This window comes from Streptopelia decaocto (genome assembly GCF_964273445.1).
Source record: "Streptopelia decaocto genome assembly, chromosome: 2".
Lineage (NCBI taxonomy): Eukaryota > Metazoa > Chordata > Aves > Columbiformes > Columbidae > Streptopelia > Streptopelia decaocto.
In genome coordinates, this window is record NC_138655.1 from 82899596 (window position 1) to 82921725 (window position 22130).

A 22130-nucleotide genomic window follows, 5' to 3' on the forward strand; every position below is an offset into this window, starting at 1 on the left:
TTTTGAAATGTGGCCAGCTTTCAATGTTTATTATTTCCCTTCTTTTTATTCATTTTGAACATGTGCAGACACATATTGCCAAAGCCATTTCTCCCTGTTCTACTTCTTTGTGACTGTTCTGCTTTTTATGGTACTACATTTATTCACTTAGTTGTTTTTTGTTGGATTTTTTTGTTTATTTTGTGACAGAGAAATGGGAGTGTTGTGCCTTGTACTGTAGCTTGCTACTTCCAAAACAGGATCATTTGAAGGTTGCCTCTCCCATTCACATTCAACAGCTGGAATTGCTTGTCAATAGAATGAATTAAGACAACTAACATCATAAAAAACAGAAAAATGTATCTGTTTCTTAGGATAAATTTAGAAAATATTGGTGTTGGTACAGGTGGACTGTTCTACTCAGAATGTTTCCCAGCAGTAACTGAAAAACACAAACAACTTGTTTTTCTCATGGTTAGATATATCTCTGTGTATGTCAGGTTTAGGGACACATCCCAGTCCTGTGGTCCTGTTAGTAGAGTCCTGTGGAAACCCCCAAATTTCCTTGTCCAGAACTTGCTCCAAGTTTCTGCATCAGCTCTCTTCCAAGCCCTTGTCTGCACAAAGACACGTCCTGACACAACGGCATTGGAGACATGTGCTCTTGTGTCTCCCCGTACTGGTGCTGCCTCAGGAAAGAATTTGTTTTAACCTGAAATAGTAATTCTTTTGGAGTAAAAAAACAAACATTTTTCAGGAATAAAGTAGCTGTTTCCGGAGTCAGGATGAAATGGCTATACTAGAAACCTTATTCAATTTAAAGTGTAGAGATGTTATTGTTCTACAGCAGCAAGACTGGAAAACTCTCCCATATAAACATGCCCCTGTTTCATGTTAAAACTCCACTGAATTCCTTGGTATCTTTTAACACATCCCCTGTTGCTAGATCAGATGCTTTTCCAAACTAAAAGCCAACTGCATTGCTCATTTCTCTACCTGAATTAGCTAAACATCCTAACAATATTTTTTTCTTCTCAAATAGGTGTGGTTGTAAGAAGACCAGGCTTAAAACAGCCTTGAAACCCACTTCATAGCTTATAGTCTAGCAATTTTTATCTATAAATGACAATTTTAACATTGTGTGAAAGCATTGTTAAATACTCATTTCTATCATCTAGCATGCCAGCATGCAACAAAGTGCAAAGAAATACTACTGTAAAATTTTGTATTCACTGCAATATGGCACTTTCAATATTTAATATGCAGTACTGATTTTATAAATTGCACTTTGTGGTACTGCCAAGCAAGAAGAAAAGACAGAATTGAACTCCTCTTGCTGCGTGAGAGATGATAAATCTGTCTAATTTGCAGGAAAAAACAGACCTTAAAACCTAGATGCATAAATAATAATTTGGATGCAAGTTTGCCTTGAATTTTCTTATAAGAATGCATTTGCTATTCAGGCACCTTATTTGTGGTGACATAACATAATTTTATATATAATATATTTATACAACAGACATGAGTAGCCACTCTATTATTCACTGTGTCACTCAATGGACAACATAAAACCAGCTTTCAATTCAAAGGGAAAAAAAAAAAAAAAAGAAACTTGAGCTTGGACTGCTACTAACAATCACCAAATCAGACAAAATCATTGTGAAAGCATAGGAAAGTAGTTACAAGATCAGCGATCCCCCTGCCTTGTTACCCCATCCTGAGGAGTGATCAATGCAAGCTGACCTGCAATGTAGCCCGGCCCTTTCAGAGTGCAATGTCTGTCTTCAGCCAAGCGACAGTGGCTCCCTCTTCCCTGTAAGTCGGGGGTGGTTCTCAGGGCTGAATACATGCATGGTTTCATAGCCACTTCTGCTGTCCCCTCCGCACAAAAATCTGTTTCCTCAGGGCTTCAGGAGGGGAAGGGGAGTTCGCTGACTCGCTTAGGGCGTCCAACTTGTCTCTCAGCTTGAGGCAATTTGCACCCCATGCAGGGAAGGGTGAGGCACAGCTGTGTGGTGGGGAGCAATTTGGAAGAGCCCCCGAGGGGTAAGCTGTCTCTGCTGATTCTATGAGGAGAGCAGACCGAAGTGGGGGACCTGTGGCAGGTGATGCTGAGCATCTGCTTCTCCTCCATGTACCTGAAATCCAGGTGGCCCCTCCTGCGTGCCAGAGCCAGGTTTCAAACAGGTTGCCTTCTGGATGCTCAAGGAGGACATGAAGAGCTAGATTTTCAAAGACTCTTAAAATCTTAAACTACAGAAAAGCCTTGAGGAGGACATAAAAAGTGCCTAGTTGTGCAACTGCCACTGCAATGGGAATGACAGACCCAGGCTCACCAAACGATGGGGTTGGGCACCTTGCCTCGCTGGATTGAAACACTGTGAGAGGACTCCATCAGTGAAACTGGGGGTTCAGCTCCCTTTGAAACTCTGGGTTCCTCTACTCTGAAACCCCGTCTAATCTATCATGCTGGGCATCTGCGAGCCATTAGCTGCCTTGCCCTAAACCTGTAAATGTGTGGTGTTCCCCCCTGTGAAGGAGTCCTTCCCAGTTCCACACAGCACTGCAGCGTGGCTGGTTCATCCTCTTTGTTGTGAGCTGGTTTGCAAAAGCTGAAATGATGTTGTCATGCTTGTAAAAGTCTAATACTTGAGAATCTTACTTCTCTCTTTAGCTCTCTAGGAGTAATGAATTCCAGGGATTAATTTTTAATCCTTTTTAATTTTCTGTTTATTAATTTTTTCCCTTCTGTCTTTATTTTTAAATTGGAGCTGGTGTTTAGTTTTCAGACTGAATCATTTAAGATTTAGGGGAGGGGAAAAATAGATCCATGCCTGTAATTCTGGTATTAAATACTGTTTCAAAATGAAATACATTAAATGAGTTCTGTATGAGGTATATTAAAAAAAAAATAATAAAAAATTCTTGTTTTCTTGGCATAGTACCGTGGGCTGTGTACCTACTTTGGGAGTGGGGGTTGTTTTTAGCTCCTGGAATTGGATATTTCCCATGGCAGCCCGTTATTTTTACCCAGATTACCTCTCCCAGATGGCTGGGTTTGTAGAGTAGCAACTGCATGCATTTGACAAACCAGCAGAAATACTGAGTGGTGCCCAAACTGTAAAGAAAACTGTTTTGGCATGAGACTATGGTGTCTTCCTCTGCTCTAGCCCTGAACAAAAGTTACTCAGCTTGGCAAAGCAGATGAACACACACAGACAGACAGGTGTTTAAAATTTTGCCTTTTGGTGAAGTCCTTAACAATGCGGGCTGAGTAGTTTATTAAAAACGAAAAGGGTTATAGTTATAAACCCTTCTTTTCAGGCCACTGGAATGACAATTGAAAAAATGGTTATCAGTTATTGGAACAGGCTGCCCAGGGAAGTTTGGAGTCCCCATCCCTGGAGGTGTTTAAAAGGCATTTAGACAAGGTTCTTAGGGATATGGTTTAGTACTAGAGTTAGTTTAGGTTATGGTTGGACTCGATGATCCTGATGGTCTCTTCTAACCAAAATGATTCTATGATTCTTGTTTTCTTGTGCATTCAGGACTTGAATCTGGGAGGAAAACAAAACAACCACAGAAAAACCCCCAAACCAAACAAACCAACAAAAACATGAGAAAAACAACCACCCAAAAGTATGAGAAATTACTTCATCTGGCAGAAAGCCGGCATTTCCAAATGACTTATGCAATTCTTGCAACATCCTGATGAGGTAGGCAGTACTTCCCCACTTTACAGATAGCAGAACTGGACAGATAGTCAATCGGGAAGTCAACCCAGGCATCCAGGCAGGGAAGGCCAGGACAAAAAAAAGCACTTTCCTCCTTTGCAATTGCTTCTTTTGCCCTAATGGGCAACAGGTAGCAGTCACCTTGTGGCTACTATTCCCCTCCTGCACATGAGAACAGGCAGAAGTAGATGGATATGAAAAGCCTGACTCCCACCACCCCAGCATAGTGGCTGGCCATCACTGAACTGGAAAAGGTACCAAGAAAAACACAGTTATGATCTGCTCCTTCCACCAAGTCATAATCTAATCTGGAGATGGATTAGGTGACTTTCCCCATACCACAAGGCAAGTGTGGGTTAGAACTGGGAAATCATCTAAGAATTAGATATTGGGGCTACCGACTGCACACACATGCACACACACACATCTCTCCAGCAATGCTAGGTCAGAAGTATATATACATAGCAGTCAATGAACTATATATATGTGTGTGTTAGTATGATTCAGTGCATTGGGGGCAATGGTGAGTTCTAGAAAAACACTTAGATTTAAATGACCATTAGGCCTTTCTACTCTCCTCATGAGTAAAATGCATGTTTGATGTTTTTTCTTGGCTTACTCTACTTGTATAATAAACCTTCATTCCATCACCACTACTTTTGACTATAATACATAGGGTAAGCTAAAGTACCTCATTACATTGGGATGTGCAACACACAATTGACAGAGCAGTCGTCTGAGCTGAGTAGTCTGAATACAAGTAAAAAGAGCAAGTGAGCTTAAACAGTAATATACTCCAATCTACAATATAAGCAGAACAAGTGAAAATATTGCCCCCCATCTGATCCTTTTTTCCCCTCCACTACTGCCATGCTTGTAAGATTGGCTTGGTAAACTGGATGCACTAAAAATAAGAACTTTGCCTCTTGGAAGCTCATAAAATGATGCTAGAAAAAGCTTTCTGACGGCTGATCCACACAGACTGCAGTCATTAGACAATTCAAATGGGTAGAACAGAGCACCCTTTCACACAACTGTGGAGAAATAGAAAGAAATAGCCACTTCACGTAACTCGATGCTGTTTCTGAATATGAGGAAGGAAGAAAAAAAAAAAGGCAACGTACTAAGAGTCTTTGTCACTGTCCATTGCGCCATACATGTCTGCGAGCTTTTTAAACCGAGGCCCCCAGTCACTGAGGTAATCGTAGTCCTGATCTCCATCCGTAGTCATCGACTCCAAGGAGCTGAGTGACTCGGCCACAGAACCATTACCTTCATATGCGTAGGTTGCTAATGAGTCATATGGGGGTGCTGTTGGATCTGTATCATTTTCCTTTAACCTTTGGTTAATGAAATCTCTGACATCCGTGTTATCTCGTGCTGTTGCAGTCCGCCGTGGCATAAAAAGTGTTTCTGGCACAATGTCTCTGCGTAATTTATTATCGTCTATGGCTTCAGGATTCCTCAGGGTGCCGATATCAAATGCCTGAGTGTCTTCTTCTCCACCACCTTCATCATTATAACTGACAATGTTGTCTCTGATGTCTTCTTTAGAAATAATCAAAGGCTCTTTTTTTCGCTGCCATCTCAGTGCTGCAAACAGCACCACTGTTACTGGAAACAAAAATAACAGGGGAAGAGAAAGGGAAAAGTTTATCCTGAACTCCATTAAAATCAAGAAGAAATGCTGTGACTCTGCTCAAATTCAAAGTTTTAAAAGATGTGTTGCAAAACTGCAGGTGCGCATGTCAGGTTTTCAGACTGTGCTTGCTTCGCCTGTGGGTACTCTGGGAGATGAAATGGCATGGATATGCACTGGAAGAAAAGGAGCCATCAAGCTTATAAGAAGCCAAGTGGAGTATCTTTTTGTCAGTAGGCACATTTTTACTCAGTCATATAGCAATTTTGTTGCCTTGAGAACAGAACTAGTTTCATGAGAGTTGGGAAGGGAGAAACACTTTCTCCAATATGAGTAACATCAGGTGTTATTTACCTTGAACCCCTGGTATGAGATGTGCTTTGTGCTGTGGACAAGGCTGGTATGTACTGGGCTATAACAATAGGTTAGCAAAGCTGCATTTCAAGATAAGGAAGTCAGTCCTCCTCTGGAAAAAAGTTTGGAATACGGAGTGGATTTTCAGCCAGCAAAAAGTTCAAGTTTTATTGTCTTTTCTGTGTGTTTTTACAATCTACATTACCTTAAAAAACTACATGCCTCAACTCTTAGACTGATGAGATACGGTAATGATATTATTTAATCTGCCAAAGGCATGAGATTTATCAAACAGATAATTTAATGCCTGCCATTCTAAAGTGTGCGTGTATGCGCACATATATATATCTACATTTCATTTACTTGGAGGGCAGGAACTCTTTCCAAGGACATGATTCAAATTTAAATATTTTTACTCAATAAGGATCCCTGGTATTGCTGGGGAAGTGGGCATAGATAAATGTAGGAGTAGTTACATTTATACAGTCCTAAAATTACATTTGATTCTTTGAAGGCAACCATGAGGCTGATGTGGCCCTCAATGAAAATGAGTTTGACACCCCTGGCAGAGAGGGTGGGAGGGGTGTCAAACTCATTTTCATTGAGGGCCACATCAGCCTCATGGTTGCCTTCATCTTCAACGTGTTATTTCCTTTAGAAGCTAATTTCAGATTTCTCAGCAGGATACTACCTTAAGATGGTTAAATAACTGAATATTTACAAATTAACAACAGCAAGGAGCTGCAACATATTATTACTATCACTGTTGCTTTCATAGTCTGAGGTCCAGAGTGCTCAGTATTTCAGCTCTGCTGTGCCAACTCTGAGAAAAAAAACAAATCTTGCTGTCTTCATAGTTTTTTCATAACAAGATAAACCAAATAAGAAAATGCCTAAACATATGAGGTGTTTCAAAATTATCTTTCATGTCAGCTGTGTTTCCAAAATGGTGAGTCAAAGCACAGAAACTTTTTTTGGCACTCTCTTCCTCATTTGTAACCCTGTTAAGGGCAAAATCAAGGACTAAGGACATCCCCAAAACAAGATTTTAGCCCCCCGCCTTCCCCTCTTTCCTTTTCTATGATGAATTCCCTGCAGATTTACTTAGAGCAAGATGCTATCTGTAGGTGTGCTCAAGCATGTTATGGAAGGGTCTCATATTCTTTCTTTTCATTGACTGTAGAGGGATCCCAAGAAAATAGGATGAAGTAGGAAAAAGCTCTAATTCCTGCTGTGTCATATTGACATCTATTAATATGAGTTGAAAGGATATAAGTGAGGTGGTAAAACTGAGGGAATAGGAGGGCTGGTTCAGAGAGGTGGTAAATGCCTCATCCCTGGAGACATTCAAGGCCAGGCTGGACGGGGCTCTGAGCAATCTGATCTAGTTGAAGTTATCCCTGCTTATTGCAGGGGGGTTGGACTAGATGATCTTTGCAGGTTCCTCCCAACCCAAACTATTCTATGATTCTATGATTCAGATGGTGAAAGCTTCAGGCTCTCATGTTAATGGTGAAGATTTAAGTATAGTGTCACGTAAGGGTCCTGATATGAGTGATCCTTCTTTGTACTGCTATGCAAAAATACAATAGGAGAGAATTATCTTCCTTAAAAGCATAAAGCTGTGACAGTATGTGGGGGTATTGGGCGGAGGTCTATGTGAGAGAACAGAGCTAGCTGAAGAAAATTTCAGAGAACCTGAAAAACACAGTGTTGATTTTGAATGGACTTCTGGAATAGCAACTGGTAGAATGATCTGAGAATGTGTAGGAATGAAGGGTTGCTGAAGTATCTCATTAATAAAAAAGGTGTTACACAGAATATGCAAGGATGAGACTTTGATAATTATGTCACATCTCTGATACCTGGGTTTTCTTATTTTGTACTGAACTTGCAGGCAAAAAAAAACCATTAGAAAATATATGTTAAAGTACATCACTTCTATTTGCATGTCGGTGTTTAACAGTATCTGAGGCCTCCTGATAAGCTGCTACACTTACTCAAACTGCAAATAAACCTAGGAATTTACTGTCACTTTTTGTTGCTGCTGAACTTTAAGTTGTGTTTCAGGTCTGCCCAGAGTATTGTTTTTCACTCAGTACTGGTTGCACATGTAAACCCTGCAACCAGCCTGAAAATAGAAAATTACATAGCTGAGTTAATTCAAAATCTGCTTGTGGTGCATGGTGGCGTGAGCAGTAATTGACATAAAGTGCTGCTTAGCACACAAAATCAATTATTTTTGATTGACATAAAACAGAAAATCGTTTAATGTCAGATTGATATTAATGAGCACAGTTTTACTAAGGAGTGCAAGACTATCTGCAGCATTAGATTTCTTTTTCTGGGAAGGAACTTAATATAAAGTGAGCTCAGGCCTTAAAGGTGATGACACCATGTTTTGAAAAATTAATTTAATGGTGAATTAAGGGCAAGGTTGTTATTGTGGAAATCTTTTCTGCAAATGGGACAGTGCTTGTTTGAACAAGCCATGGCTATATTGTTCAAGTCTGAGAATCACAACATGATCTTTCATCACTGGAGAGAGAAATTTTGTTAGCAGTGAAGATCAGGATGATTCTGCAGTGGTGATGAGCATGTCCAAGGAATATATGAGTATGACAGAAAGAAATGGAATCACTGGAGAAACCTTTTTTCCCCTCCTTGACACTACTGCTATAAAATCAATTTGATTCCTTCTTTTCTGGCCAGACACTAAAGGTGAACTAATAACATCTCTGATGACTAATGGCTGAGGGACCCATCACTGGTGCTGTAGAAGAGGGCTGGTACCTGAGTGAGAGGAATCTGAGAGATGTTGCAAACTGTCTTTATTTTTATAAAAAAAAAGTTGACCACTTGTAAGTACTGTAGCCAGAAATCTGTGTATTCTCCACATTCAGGATCCAGCCTTTTCACATTCACAGGTGCCTGAAAGGGAGGACCCTGCAGCTTCTGAGAGACTGCTTTCGTAGCCACCCCATTTCAGCATCCTTTTTCCAGCAGCACAGCAGCACTAAGACTTGCTTCTCCTCTGTTTAGACATGGGAAATTAGTTGTTTAAAACTAAGTTATCTGGCTTTCTATGGTCAACAGGAAGAGATGGACAACTGCAGAGGGTAATTAATCCTGGTCCACCTCAGATACAAATATGGGGTTGGAATGAATGTCTCTCTACATGTTCCTGTCTCTTTCCATTGACCAGAGAGTGGAGCCCAGCTGCCTCTGCTTGCTTGGATATTGCTAACTTTTAGATAACTAAGATTATTTAGGATGTATTCTATACACCTCATCTGTAGCAGCCCTCAGAGAAGGAAATAAAATAATAAAACTGCAGGATAAGACAAATATGTCTTTGCTTTGCTCTTGTCCTAGCCTTGGTATAATCACTTGTAGCAATGCAAAATAAGCATGAAGGGAACAAAATGCCTCTGAGCTACTTACCAAGTAATATAATGATACAGAGAAGAATGGCAATAAGAGCCCCAGTGCTAAGACCAGTAGGATGAATCAAGGCTTCTGCATTACAGGACAGCATCTTTCCTCGGTGGTCACAAGCACATACTCGAATAGTCACCGTTTCAGTGCTGCTCTGGATAGGGTAGTCATTGTCTGATATTACCACTGGTAAGAAGTAGGTACTCATTTCATGCCGGTTATATCTGTTTTTTCGTGTGAAAATCCCTGCTGTGTTGTCTGGAAACATAAAATACACATTAAATCTTCATCTGAAGACTGAAAGCAAGGATGAGATAATAAAGAAAAGTCTTCCTAGAAAGTCACCTCTGTTGTCCTGTAGCGTAAAGTTTGAGCTGCTGGCTGCCTCAGGAGCTAAGGAGAATGAAAACTGATGTCCACTGTGAGAGTCATCTTTATCAACAGCACTTAATGTTTGTATCAGCTGAAACAATAAGAAAAAAATTATCTTCAAAGTCAGTGGACCTTATGCTTATTTATTTACTCTAGGATTGTAAAGTGATTTTTTTTTTTTTTTTTTTTTTTCTGCTTTAAAACAGCTGGTGCTGCTATGGCAAGCTTAGCAAAAGTGATGTATAAGCTGGCGATGCTGTTTAGGATCCTCAAGCTATTGCATTGCATACCATCGACCAGTAACGTAATGAATTTGAAAGTTGGTGGGAAAATCATGTTGAATTCAAGAGCAGGTTTGGTTTGATGCCTGTCCAGGTGGGTAGGAAACTTTTGCATGTTACAAGCAATAGAGATGAAAGATGAGACAGTCCAAGATGACTGTTTATTTATCTACCCAAATTTCCTGTCACAGGATTTGTTTGGATGAATCTTCCAAATTACCTGCTACTTCGAACCATTTAGTTACAGGACTGGTAAAGTGAGTTATCTGGCAGGAAATAGTTATATCACAGACAGGACCTGGAACAGTTATGGACCTGAAACTTTTTGAAGGAGACAGTGGAAGAACCTCAATAAATAATCACAGAGCAAAACTGAATCAGGGATAAAAAGGTGCAGTACAGAAAACAACAGTGTAAAACATACTGTTGTGTTAGCTGCAAGATCACTAAGTGCAAACAGATAATGTGCAGCCACTGTCTAGTTTAATTTTGCAAAACTGACAGTTTGATGCAATACAAAGTACACTCCTTGATGAGGTGATGCAAGAGTAGTAGAAAACTCAATTAATTTGGAATATTTTCTTAGTACAAGCAGAAAACACACCTGTTCCGCCTTTGCATTTTCACAGACGAAGGTCTCATAAAACATGGCAAACTCTGGAGCATTGTCATTTACATCCAAAACCTTAATGAACACTGGGACACGACTGCTTTGTTTTGGGTTGTCTGAAATGATAAAACCAGAAATAATACTGACTCAGTGCAGGAGGAGAAAAGAACAGACTTAGGGACCCATTGCCTTAGTTATTCTCACAACACTCCACTTATATTCTGTTGATTTCTAGGGAATATGTTACAGGGTGAATTCCAAAAAATTGTGCTTTCTTATCATTACTCTGATTCTGTGTAAGCTATGCAGTTAAGATTAGATGGGAGCCCAGGATTTACAAATTCTTTTGAACACTACAAGTATGATTATGAATCTATGTATTATATATATCTGTAATACTGGAATTAAATGAAATTTATTTATTAAACTAACTGATACAGTTTGGTGAAACAAAGTTTCTAAAACATATTCTCTTTCTTAACTCTGAAACAGGAAGACTGAAGAATCATGAAGATGGGACTTAATGTTTTTTCCCTCTCCCCCTGTGATATGTAATAATCTGACCCCCGCAAATCTTGTGACATAGTTCCTTAAACTACCGTGATTACCATTATGTTATATAAATAGTAGCCATGGCTGTGATCACAGATATTCTCTGATCTGTTGAGAATTTATTTGGCTGATTTCTAGACTTAACACTAAAATGTATCCGCTGAAGAACATAAGCATTACGTAGAACCTGCAGATCCCCATAAGTAAACATGTTGGTTTTGTTTTTTTTTTTTTCCCTATAAGGACTGTATAGTGCCAAGAGATTGAATTTGACAAGGATATCCCTAAACATAGTGATGAAAATATTGTCATCTTTCTAGACAAAAATTGAAACATTTGGAAATGCACTACATATTGTATAGACTATTCCTTTTTCTGTTTCAGGGAGACAGGTTTTAGTCATGAAGATACACAAAATAAGGGGGAAAGGCAATGGGCAGCAACCTCACCTAGGAGCCATGAATGGTGAAATAGGCAAGATTCTAAGGCAAAATGTCACATCATAACAACCATCAAATCCTAAAGGCCTGCTCCCAAAGCAATTTGTCATCACTGATCAAAAGAAAACCAAGAGACTTTGCCAGGACCTGATTTGGGTCCTTTGTGCTCTATATCACACACACAAAAAAACCATCTAGACCAGGTCACCCAGACATAACCACATCAGTTCCTGGGATTGTGTGGGTGTGGGAATGTGAGAGAGTGAAATCTATGAGTGAATGTGATCAAAATGAGTTTCTTTTACAATAAACACCTTCCCCCTCCCTTTCATAAAGGCTCACATTGAGTTTTGCTATGTTAATTTTCTACTCATGTTAATATAGTTAATTGATGCACTTTAACCTATGATTCAAGTGAAAAAAATAATGCAATAAAATATAGCAGATCTAAGACTGTACACTTCTACAAGCGTTCATTATAATAGCTTTTTGAGTTAGGCTTTTATTAAAGTCCTATTACTGTGTTTATCATAGTTTTATAAATTTGAAAATGCTTTCTCCAAAATTGGCACTGTATATTTGTATTACAGATCTCAGTCATTTGAACAAAATATTGTGCTTTAAAGCTCCACAGTCTCATTGAAGTTAATATGATTCCATTAAGCATAAACCACTTTCTAATATGAGCCATTGGGCTAAATTCATTCAATATATAAAATAACAGTTTATGCATAATATAGAGTAGGCTGAATTCTGTGCTAAAATACATCAATATAAATGTTGAGGTTTTATAACAGGCAGAAATCAAAGGTACTAATTTGAAGTTGCAGGACTATTGGCAAGACTATTTTATAAGGGCATACTTTTCTAAAAAATATATTCAAATATATAGGCAAATGTGTTTCTCCTCAAGAATTACAATTGTTTTCTTTCCTGATTTTTGAGCCATGAGTACATATTTTCATTTTACTTCTAGGAGCTTAAGATTCTTGCAGTTTAAAATGATACTGTAATAAATAGAATCTTCATAAAAACTCTGTGGTCTACGGACAAGCCCCTTTTTCTGATTTACTGAAAATGTCAGTTGAAATATATGTATACAACTTTAAGTCTTTTTTTTTTGGTAATCTTTCAAAATATTTTTTCCAATTAATTGATGTAGGTTAATTTGTTTGCATTATCTTTTAATTACTGCTGGGCTCCATCTCAAAAAAGAGCCACACACACTCAATGAACTGCTTAAATCTATTCGCCTCCATAGTAGTATGTCTTCTGTTGAGCCAGCAACCAAACTGTTTAAGATTTTTCTTTTTCTGAATACATTCTCAAAGTCCTACCAGCATTTGATTTACCCTTAAGTGTTAAGTAAAGAATGTTTTAAAATACTCTGGGAATTCTCCCCCCCTAGATCGGTTATAATTCTGCAGCTGTGAATCAGCAGCCCTGTTTACTGAGTTTTATCACCAGTTTGCCTTCTGACAATGGCAGATGCACTGACGCAGTGTTTCACCAACTATTTGTTCACGACATTCACAGCATGATTCTCTGGGCTGCTGAGCAACTGCAGCTCATACTGGTGAAAAAGCAGAACATTAAAAAATTGAGCTATCTAGACTTACTGACAATTCTAGACAATTAAGGGCAAAACAGCTTCTATATTTTCATATTTTTTCTACTGTAAAATGAAATCAAGAACAGTCATCACTGAAAGGTGTTTCTTTTTCTGACCTTTTTTTTTTTTTCTTTGCTATCAAAGAGAGCACCCCCTGCCTGTAACTTTACTGGATATTTATTTTAGACTACTTCAATGACATATGCCTGGAGTTTGATGGGATGCTATGTCACTGAGAGCAATCAGTGATTAGCTAGAATTCAGGGGAATGGGATTTTAGCTAGCCTTGCTAGAAATTACTGGGTTTTGCTAGGAGCATTGAGCAGTGGTGCTTTCCAGTCTAGTTTCTTGAGACTAAAACTAGTGATGAAGCCTGGATCAGATCAAGGCTTATTTAAACAGTAGCTACATTTCAACCAAGAAAATTGCCTTTGGAAGGCATCTACCCCAGTTATGCCCAATTTGGTCTAGGCTCAGTGAAGCAAAACCTGGGAAGAACCTTGCTGCAGACTAGAAGGAGTCAGACTAAAGAGGAATAGTAATTAAGACAGACACTAGTGTGTCTGTCTCTAAACAAAAGGTTTAGTTAAGAGTGTTGGGCCAAGTAGAAGGTCTGTCCTTGGGGGAGGAGGCAAGGAACTAGATGAGTATTTCATATAGATGCTACTGTCTATTATTTCAGCTCCTCTGGGATCAATGTAAGTGTTCTTCCCAAATGTTCTTGCTATTCTTTCCTTTTTAGGTGTTTATTTTTCCCCTCATCCTCTATGAGGAACTCAGCCAGTAGTGTACAAGTCTTGATCCTAGATGATATCTTCAAAGACTTCATAGAAACACAAACACCTGACTAATAGTCAGCCAGAAGTCACTATTTGGTATGCTGAAACCACATACCTAGCATTAAAAGACATAAACTTTCAAGTCAGGGAGAAAATTATTAAGAAGCATAATTCCTGTAGGCTATAGCCCACTATTCTTCCACATAACCCCATCTGCTTGCTTCAATACTCTCGTTTCACAGCAGTTTTCAGTTTTAAAAAAACCTACAGAATAAAGCAAGCTGGAGTCAAGTACTCCTTAGTTACACTCTTCTCACCATTCAGCAGCTGGTTGAAGGATATACACGACATAACAAAGTAGAACTTATATTATCTGAGTTTATGTTAAAAGAAAAAAGCTATTTGGCCTCTGAATTGCACAAAGACTTTGTGATGGTCATAGAGCTGGTGTTTATATTAGATCTATATACCATTCCACCACAATTCACAATCATAGGCACTGTGACTCTGCAAAAGTGAAAAGAATTGCATTCCCTAATATTTGAGAGTGTCATGTGCTTATAGTTAATGTATTAAAATAATGAGAATTGATTATTTAGACCACCAAGCATACATGCCTTTATCTAGTTCGCTGGTATTTACACTCATACAATCAGCATGACCAGTATTATCACAAGATTGCTTCTGAGCAATCCTAAACTAAGTGACAGACTGATTTGTAACTAGAGCTTGCAATTTCAAAGCATGTGAAAGAAATTAAAAAGGAAAATCTTTAAAACTGATTAAGATCTGGACACCTACCTCAGCCCAGCCACCTTAGTCTTAGCTGAAGACATCGAGCCTGTGCTATATTCAGTTTGGATCAGACTGAATTCAGCCATGGAATGCAGTTTGGCTTTAAAACAGCTTGCTTGCTGCAGACCAATTTCAAAATTCAACAATCATGTTCAAAGTTAAAAATGGCTATTACTGATTAGAAAGCAGAAAACTGTTACCTTTCCTCCCTACTCAGCTAAGTTACCTCTTCATGATCTGTGTCCCTAGTAAATACAAAACTGCAAACCACCTCTTGCAGTTTCTGCCTCTTCAGTAGTATTGAGTGGACTATCCATATAACCTGACATCTGTCCAGCCGTTGTTTTCCATGCTCAGCTAGAAGGCTAAATCCATTACATCAGGGACAGTAGTGGTATTTTGTTTGACTTACTGATCTCTGCTGCTATTACTGTAATGTTGTGCCACAGCAGTGTTTCCCGGTCAAGGGGTTTTGAGGTAAATATCGAACCATTTCCTGAATTGATGTTGAATACTCTGTCCATATCAGTGTGTCGATCTACAGAGTACCTGGAAATACAGAGACAGGGGTTAGAAGAATGCTTTCTTTTTGATTTCTATGGTCTTAAACCGTTTTCTGAGACTAGACATCAAACAGCTAGTAAATGCGGTTGCCTTTTGTTTTCAGTGCAGGCTTCAGAGTCTTTATATATTCACACAAAGAGCTAGTTCTGAGCTACTGGATAATGACACATTGGAGGTTTGATTTAGAAGGTGGAGCATTGTCAGCGAATAAGTGAATTACTGCAGAATTTACATACCTCTGAGAATTATCAAAGCTTTGTTTTTAGTGAGAAATGTGAAGTCTGTGTCCTGAAAGATATTAAGTTTCTTTTAAGGCTGAGTTGGCTTTCCCATTATAAAACTCTCTTTTTACGGTTTGATATCTCAACAGTTCCAAATAATTTCTGATATAAAATTTGACAGCTGGAGTGCATTTCAGCCTTTCACTTCCCAGTGTTTAAAAAAAAAAGCCACCCAAAACAAGTCAGCACAGAACAGAGATTCATTATTCCATAGTACATATCACATAAAGATTTGCTGTAATTCATTAAAACTAACATGCTCAGCCCTGCTTGATGGTATCTAAATGTGAAAATGAATGCTAACAAGCTCTGGAGGAACTTGGAGTCTGAACATGGACTGAATTTCAGTCTGATCTTTCACTTTTTCTACTGAACTGAATCCAACTTTAAAAGCAGAGAACTCCAGTTCATGGAAGAGGGTGCTACCGTTTTAATTTAAATACTGCAACTTGGTTTCATCTCTCACAAAGAGAAAATTCTTACATAAATTATGGTAGTTTTGACAGAAATATGTCTCTGATGTTGCTAAAGCAAGAATGCCATTGCATTATTCTGCTCTTGTTGCAAGCCCAAATGTGTGCTGAAGTACAACCCAGGACAGAGCCTCAGAAAGCCCCGTCTGCTCCCTTGGTCTTGCAGGCCACATTGATGGAGACAAGGCAGCTTGGAAACACGGCAGCTACTTGACAGGGGACATGGTCCTTTGTATCCAGACAAGGATGAAGATACAGCTGAGGTGGTAGGCAGTCAGATGAAAACCGGGCCAGGAGAATTACTGGCAGAATTTACTGCCACTGCAGAATTGAGGGGAATGCAGAGGCTGAAGAAAAATTTCCATTCCTGGCTCTGCCCTAGGAGCAGCAGCATGGCACTTCCCTTATTCTGCACAGATTTTCCAGTACCTGTGCAGTGTCTCTTAACTGCTGAAAAAGACCTTGCATGGAAGGAGGGAATAGAAGAGTCCAGTTTAAACACGATTCTGTCAAAGGTTTAAAATGAACTAACTTGCTAATTATCTTATAACTGCATTTTGTTTTTCTTCTCTGTAAGTAAAAAAAAAAAAAAAAAGAAAAAAAAAAAGGATATAATAGCCACAGCAAATTTGACTGGTCTTATTCTAAAATGAGAATTTTGACGTAATCTACCTTCCTAAACAAAACAAAACAAAACCATCAAGTATTCAGGTATAAATTATTTGCACTAAATTGTTTGTCTTTTTCCACATTAACTTCTTATGGAAACAACCAAATGAGATTCAAAGGTACTCACAGAAAAAGCTAACTTTTTTTGGCAGGACTTGCATGGGCACAGCTTGCCAGTTTTTCAGGAATTGATTTAGTTTTTATTAATTTTTGTCACTTTCCTAATGGTACCGCAAAGTCATCTGCATAGTCAGCAATGATGTCAATAACTTAGTGCTTTTATGCAGCACTGTAACGTTAGCTTGAAAATGTCGGCTTGAAAAGAGTATGAGCGAAGGTTTGTAACATGCAGTGCTGACTGATGGGACAGCTCCAGCAAGCTGTCTTGTTTTGTCCAAATGTAAATAGTGCATGTGAATCTGTTGACTTAGCTGAAATGTTTGATGGAAACAAGTTTATACAAACTGGTCTGACTCTGTTATATTTTGACAAAGTATTTGATATGGTAAACATTTCATTTTAACTTTCATTCATTCTGGCTTTCATATGATATTATGTTGGTATTTTGTGAATTCAATTATTTTTCAGATATTCTGTAGCTCATTTCCATATCTTTCAGTTGAAATACTTTGGTATTTCCATTTTGCAGTAAATCTAGACTTTGCATTCTTATTTGAAGTGAAATATCAGGATTTTCCATAGATTACATTTTCCAGCCAACTGTAATAGTATGTTCAGGCTCTTATTCAGCAAAATATTTAAGTAAGCAACCAGCTTTAGGCACAAGTTGTCCCTTCATTGTTGTTGTTGTTTTTTTTTTCTTCAATTATACTTTTACTCACGCCTCATATTATGAATGGACTTAAAATATCTTACTGCTTTAGCATATTTTAATGGCTTGGCATATCATAATCACTATCTTTACTTTTTAAGATTTCCCAAATTCAATCTGTGGTACAGTATCTGGAGGAAATTTGAAAAAAAAAGTTCTGTACTTTTTCTAAGGTTTTCAGATCTGTAATATTGAGGACTTCTTCCTCAGGATATTAAGGATTTTAAAATACAAGTCCTTGTAAAACTGTATGTATATTCGATCATCTGTACAGTTGAAAGTTAAACTCACAAAAAAACAACAACAACAAAAAAACCAAACCAGAAAACAAAGAAAAACCCAAACCAAAACAAAACAAAAAAATATCCAAGAAGAACTCCTTAATGAAATGTTAATTTTATCTCTTCACATCCGAAAGAAAATACATACAAGATCAATGCAGTTAAAGTATATTCTAATTATTCCATTAACCCTGGTCTAGAAGGATAATTTTAATAAGCTAGACTGTCACTTCTGTTTTTCAGTTTGTATAATTCAGTCTCTTTTGATCAAGGGCTGTTAATTATGTTGAATTTGTGGTGATTCTGACTTACAGATCATAACCTAGTAAGAATTAAGCAGACAACATCAAACTAATTTTTACATTTATTTAATGAAATCACTGGTGTGTATTTGTCAGATTTCAGGACTTCATCCTTTTCAAACCTTGAGGAATTGACAAGCTAGGAAGTTAAAAGGTATCTGTGCAGATTTCAGTCTCTCCTCATACATCACAGGAAGGAGGGTGAAAGAGAGAATCTAACACATACAAATATGTTGTCAGTAAAATACACAAATGAAATTAAGCTTTACATTTGTTTGCAGAACATTTTCATCTAGGACACTTTAGTAAATCAAATCACAGCAGGGAGACAGTTCCAGTGACTGATGAACTTCATTATGCCTCTGAGGAGTTACTATGGTAAAAAACCTCAACTAACAATTTAAAAAGATCTGATGTACAATATCGCAGTGCCAGTTGCAGAATTATTTTTTTCGATATGCAGAGGTTCATAACATTTCTGTTTAAATCAAACACAAGCAGAATGGAAAACTTCTTTTTATAATAGAGCTGGACAGTTGAGTGTTACTCAGGAGTGTTTTAATGTCGCTACACATGGATGCATATTCAAATACAGTTACAGGTGTATTTTTGCATTTTCTAAATGTCATGCCACAGTAAGGCTTATTTGTAAGGGCTGGACTGATGAAATTCAGCTCTACCAGTAGGCAGGTCATGAATGCTTATGCACTCTTACAATCAGGGCAGATATCCACTTCATATTTTGCTATTGCTTCATTGTCTTCTGATGTTCGGCAGCTTGCTGGATAATGTAGCCACAAGTCAGGAAGATTTGTGGGTCAGGAAGGGATGTGTGTGAATTTTTCATAATGCATTTTCATAATGATATTGTGAAGGTTTCCTTTAATGGAAGATCAAAGGGGCTTTCATCTAACAGAGTTGAGGCTCAGTTTGTTTAAAAAGAGAAATCTTCACTCGAGGAGAGGAGAAAATGAAAGATTTTCATTGTAATATCAAGTGTCTAAAGATTTTATTTTAACCATCAAGAAAAATTGACAAGCAAGTGACAAGTCATATATATATACTCTAATTGCATCTTCCCTGAAGCTCAGAGTGAAAATTGGATTTAGCATCTCTATTGCATGATGAAAAAAAAAAAAAAATCACCCTGTCAAAAAGATGCAGACTCAACCTGTGCCCCTAAATTCTAGGAGATACCCAAGATATTAGCACCATAAAATTACATTTATTGCAAGCTAACGTCTCCCAGACTACTGCTCTCTGCCGTTTTCCTTCCCCTCTTACTGATTTTCATGTTTCTCTTGCTGTATTTATTTCTTTTATTTTAACCTTTTCCTCATTTTTCTTTTTCTTCTCCTTTCACCTTGGTTGTTGCATGGTATGAGGGTATAATGGAGACAAGTATTCTGCTGCACTGCATCAATTTTGACACCTTGGCTAAATTTTGCTCAATAATTATTTAATACTTTAATATGCAAAGTACCTATACTGTATTAAAGATCTGCCTTTTGAAAGACAGGTAAGTTTTAGCACACAGATTCAATTAACAGAGAAGAGCCAGTAGGCAGTATTCAACATTGAACAGCATAATCCCTATCCACTGTAAATCACTTATAATTAAGGGCTGCTGCTGCTGTGAAATGCAAATGGTTGTAGTTATCACCACAGGGAAGCAGAGGGAAGCACTCCCCTCACTCTACAGTGCCATTAGATATAAAAAAGCAGATTCATATGATGACTCCAAGGGGCCCAGGTGTCACCCCAACCAATTTTTCATTTTCATGCTAGCATGCCCATGAAGACATGCTATAGAGATTGTTCATTCTGTCCCTGGGCTTCACCAAACTCAACAAAACATTATGTTGCTCTTTAAGTTACTGTGCTCTGCTAGTCCAGAACTCCATATAACTGTTGCATGTCATGATAGAAATGAAAGCAAACCTTAATTAAAATTAGCAGGCTTAGTCTCAATCAAGAATTCATGTGCAGGGCATTTCATGTAAACTGAAGACAGACAGGGTTTCTGCCAGAAATGCTTTAGATTTAGTTTCTTCATCTAGGAAAATAAGATTATAATATTTTCTCCTATTGCAAGATGACATGAGAGCTTAAAACTTACTCATGCCTCATAAACATTGTAAGATGTCTTGTTGAAAGGTAGTTGTTTGCATAAGTGCAAAGTATTGATGGATTGGGTTTTTATTAAAACATTGTTCTATTTGACCTTAAGAGTACTATTGCATGTCCAAGGTGCCCGACCCAGAGACATACTGAAAACTGACCTGGATTTAATATTGTTGTACTTTTCATTTCCTCCTCTTACTGCCTTGTCAGTAGCAATGAACTTCAATTAAAGCACACAACTATTTAAAGGTTATTTTATACTCTATCCAATATGACTTAAATACTCCAATATGTTTTTAAATTTACTGAAACATTGTAGCTGTTCAAAACAAAGGCTTAGGTTTAGCTACTCCAACCTTAAGATTTCCTCCACTTCCTCTAAGACTATTGATTCATGGCAAGTGTAATTTATGAAGTCCATGAGACGGATCCTTATCTTACTAACCTTACACTAATACAAGTGAGATCAGAGTCTGTGTGTGCACAGGAGCTGCTTATAAGGCATTTCTACTTGCAGTTTAGGGAAGGTAAATGTGCCCTCTGTTAAGTAGGTCTGGACAGATGGGAGAGGAGAGGGCTGCTGAATCACCCCCCTGTCATATAGCCAAGACAATGCACCACACTGCACTGGATAATGCGGAAGATGTAAAAACACTAACATCTTAGTGCCCTTGTTGCAGTAAATTCTTCTATGGTAGAAATAACCACGAACATTAGTTACTGAAGAAGGCAGGATATAATTCAAGATGCAAGGGCCATCCAAACACAATCATACATACCTAGATATGCTTAAGTGGGAGTGATTGTTTACCATCTACAATACTCCATATGTAAGCATACCTGAACAATTTCATTGTTAAAAATGTTTTTTTGCGTGTGTACTGACAGGAAAAAAAAAATCAAAATTATAGCTGTAAAAAATTTACACACAAGCCAAAATAGTGTGTGCTTACTTGACAGAATTCTTGGCCGCATCTGGATCCTGAGCAGTTACTGTTCCTATTACAGTGTTCATTGGAACATCTTCTTTCACTTCCATTATGTATGCTGGTCTGCTGAACACAGGGGGTTCATCTACATCCTCCACCTGAATTCTGACTGTAGCCGAGTCCTTGAATGGACCCAGGTACAGGAATCGAGGGTCCACATGAGTATTGGTAGCTTCCACTTTCAGAATATACAGGTTTTTATTTTCAAAATCCAATGCCTGAGGAAAAAACAAAAACAAAATCAAATTTGAAAGGTCTGTGGGGATTGCTCTGGTTTTACAGCCAGATGAGCCAAATGGGGGGATTTCGTGGAGCTAGATAACAGGAGACTGAACAGGAATTAAAATGCCAGCAGAAAGGAGAAAGACAGGGCTCTATGTTACTGATGATACGATATAGAAAAAAAGACTTTTTCAGAGAACTGTATGCCTGGAACTCCTAAACATCAATTCACTTTTCCTTCTCAGATGGTCTTAACTCTTCATGCCTTTTATTCTGTCATTTTCAGCATTTTGATGGTTTCTTCTCTATTCCCTCCCTTTAAACACCACACTCCAAAGGTGGGAAGATTTTCTAGGAACTTCTTGTTTAAATATTGGTGTTCCATCACTGGAACAAAACACTGTGACATCTAGTGTCTAGACATCCAGGACCACCCATCAAGGAAAACATGATTTTATGATAGGCTACACTATATCACACTCTGTTAAAGGTATAAAGAAGCAGCATTTAGCAACTTTTTGTTGCAGTACTTGGAGAAATGTGGGGATAGAGTAGTCAGCCCCTTTTTTTCCCCACTATGTTGTAGAAGATTCACAGCTTCTGTCAGCAACAGACATAAATGCAAACAGAGATAGACCAATATCATAATCAGCCCCTGGAAGGCATCTTCTAAAAAACAAGTAATGACAGGTGTCGTACTGATATCAACAAGCAAGTGCATGTTCAGAAAATCTACACAATGTCTATCTAGTGATGACTGAACTTGAACTGATGGAGGATGATATCTGTAACCTTATCAAGCTTGCCT

At 38.1% G+C, this 22130-nt stretch overlaps 1 protein-coding gene across 1 annotated transcript in view; it reads right to left on the minus strand.

Annotated features, from left to right (window-relative positions):
• Positions 1 to 4836: 4836 nt before the first annotated feature.
• LOC309436222 (cadherin-6) overlaps positions 4837 to 22130 on the minus strand; it is a gene marked incomplete at both ends in the record, with an annotated part of 51023 nt that continues 33729 nt past the window's right edge. Inside the window, 6 exons of the mRNA XM_082045244.1 lie at positions 4837 to 5327; positions 9151 to 9402; positions 9490 to 9607; positions 10402 to 10523; positions 14998 to 15134; positions 21065 to 21318. Coding sequence (XP_081901370.1) covers positions 4837 to 5327; positions 9151 to 9402; positions 9490 to 9607; positions 10402 to 10523; positions 14998 to 15134; positions 21065 to 21318 — 1374 coding nt within the window. The remainder of the gene's footprint in view (positions 5328 to 9150; positions 9403 to 9489; positions 9608 to 10401; positions 10524 to 14997; positions 15135 to 21064; positions 21319 to 22130) is intronic.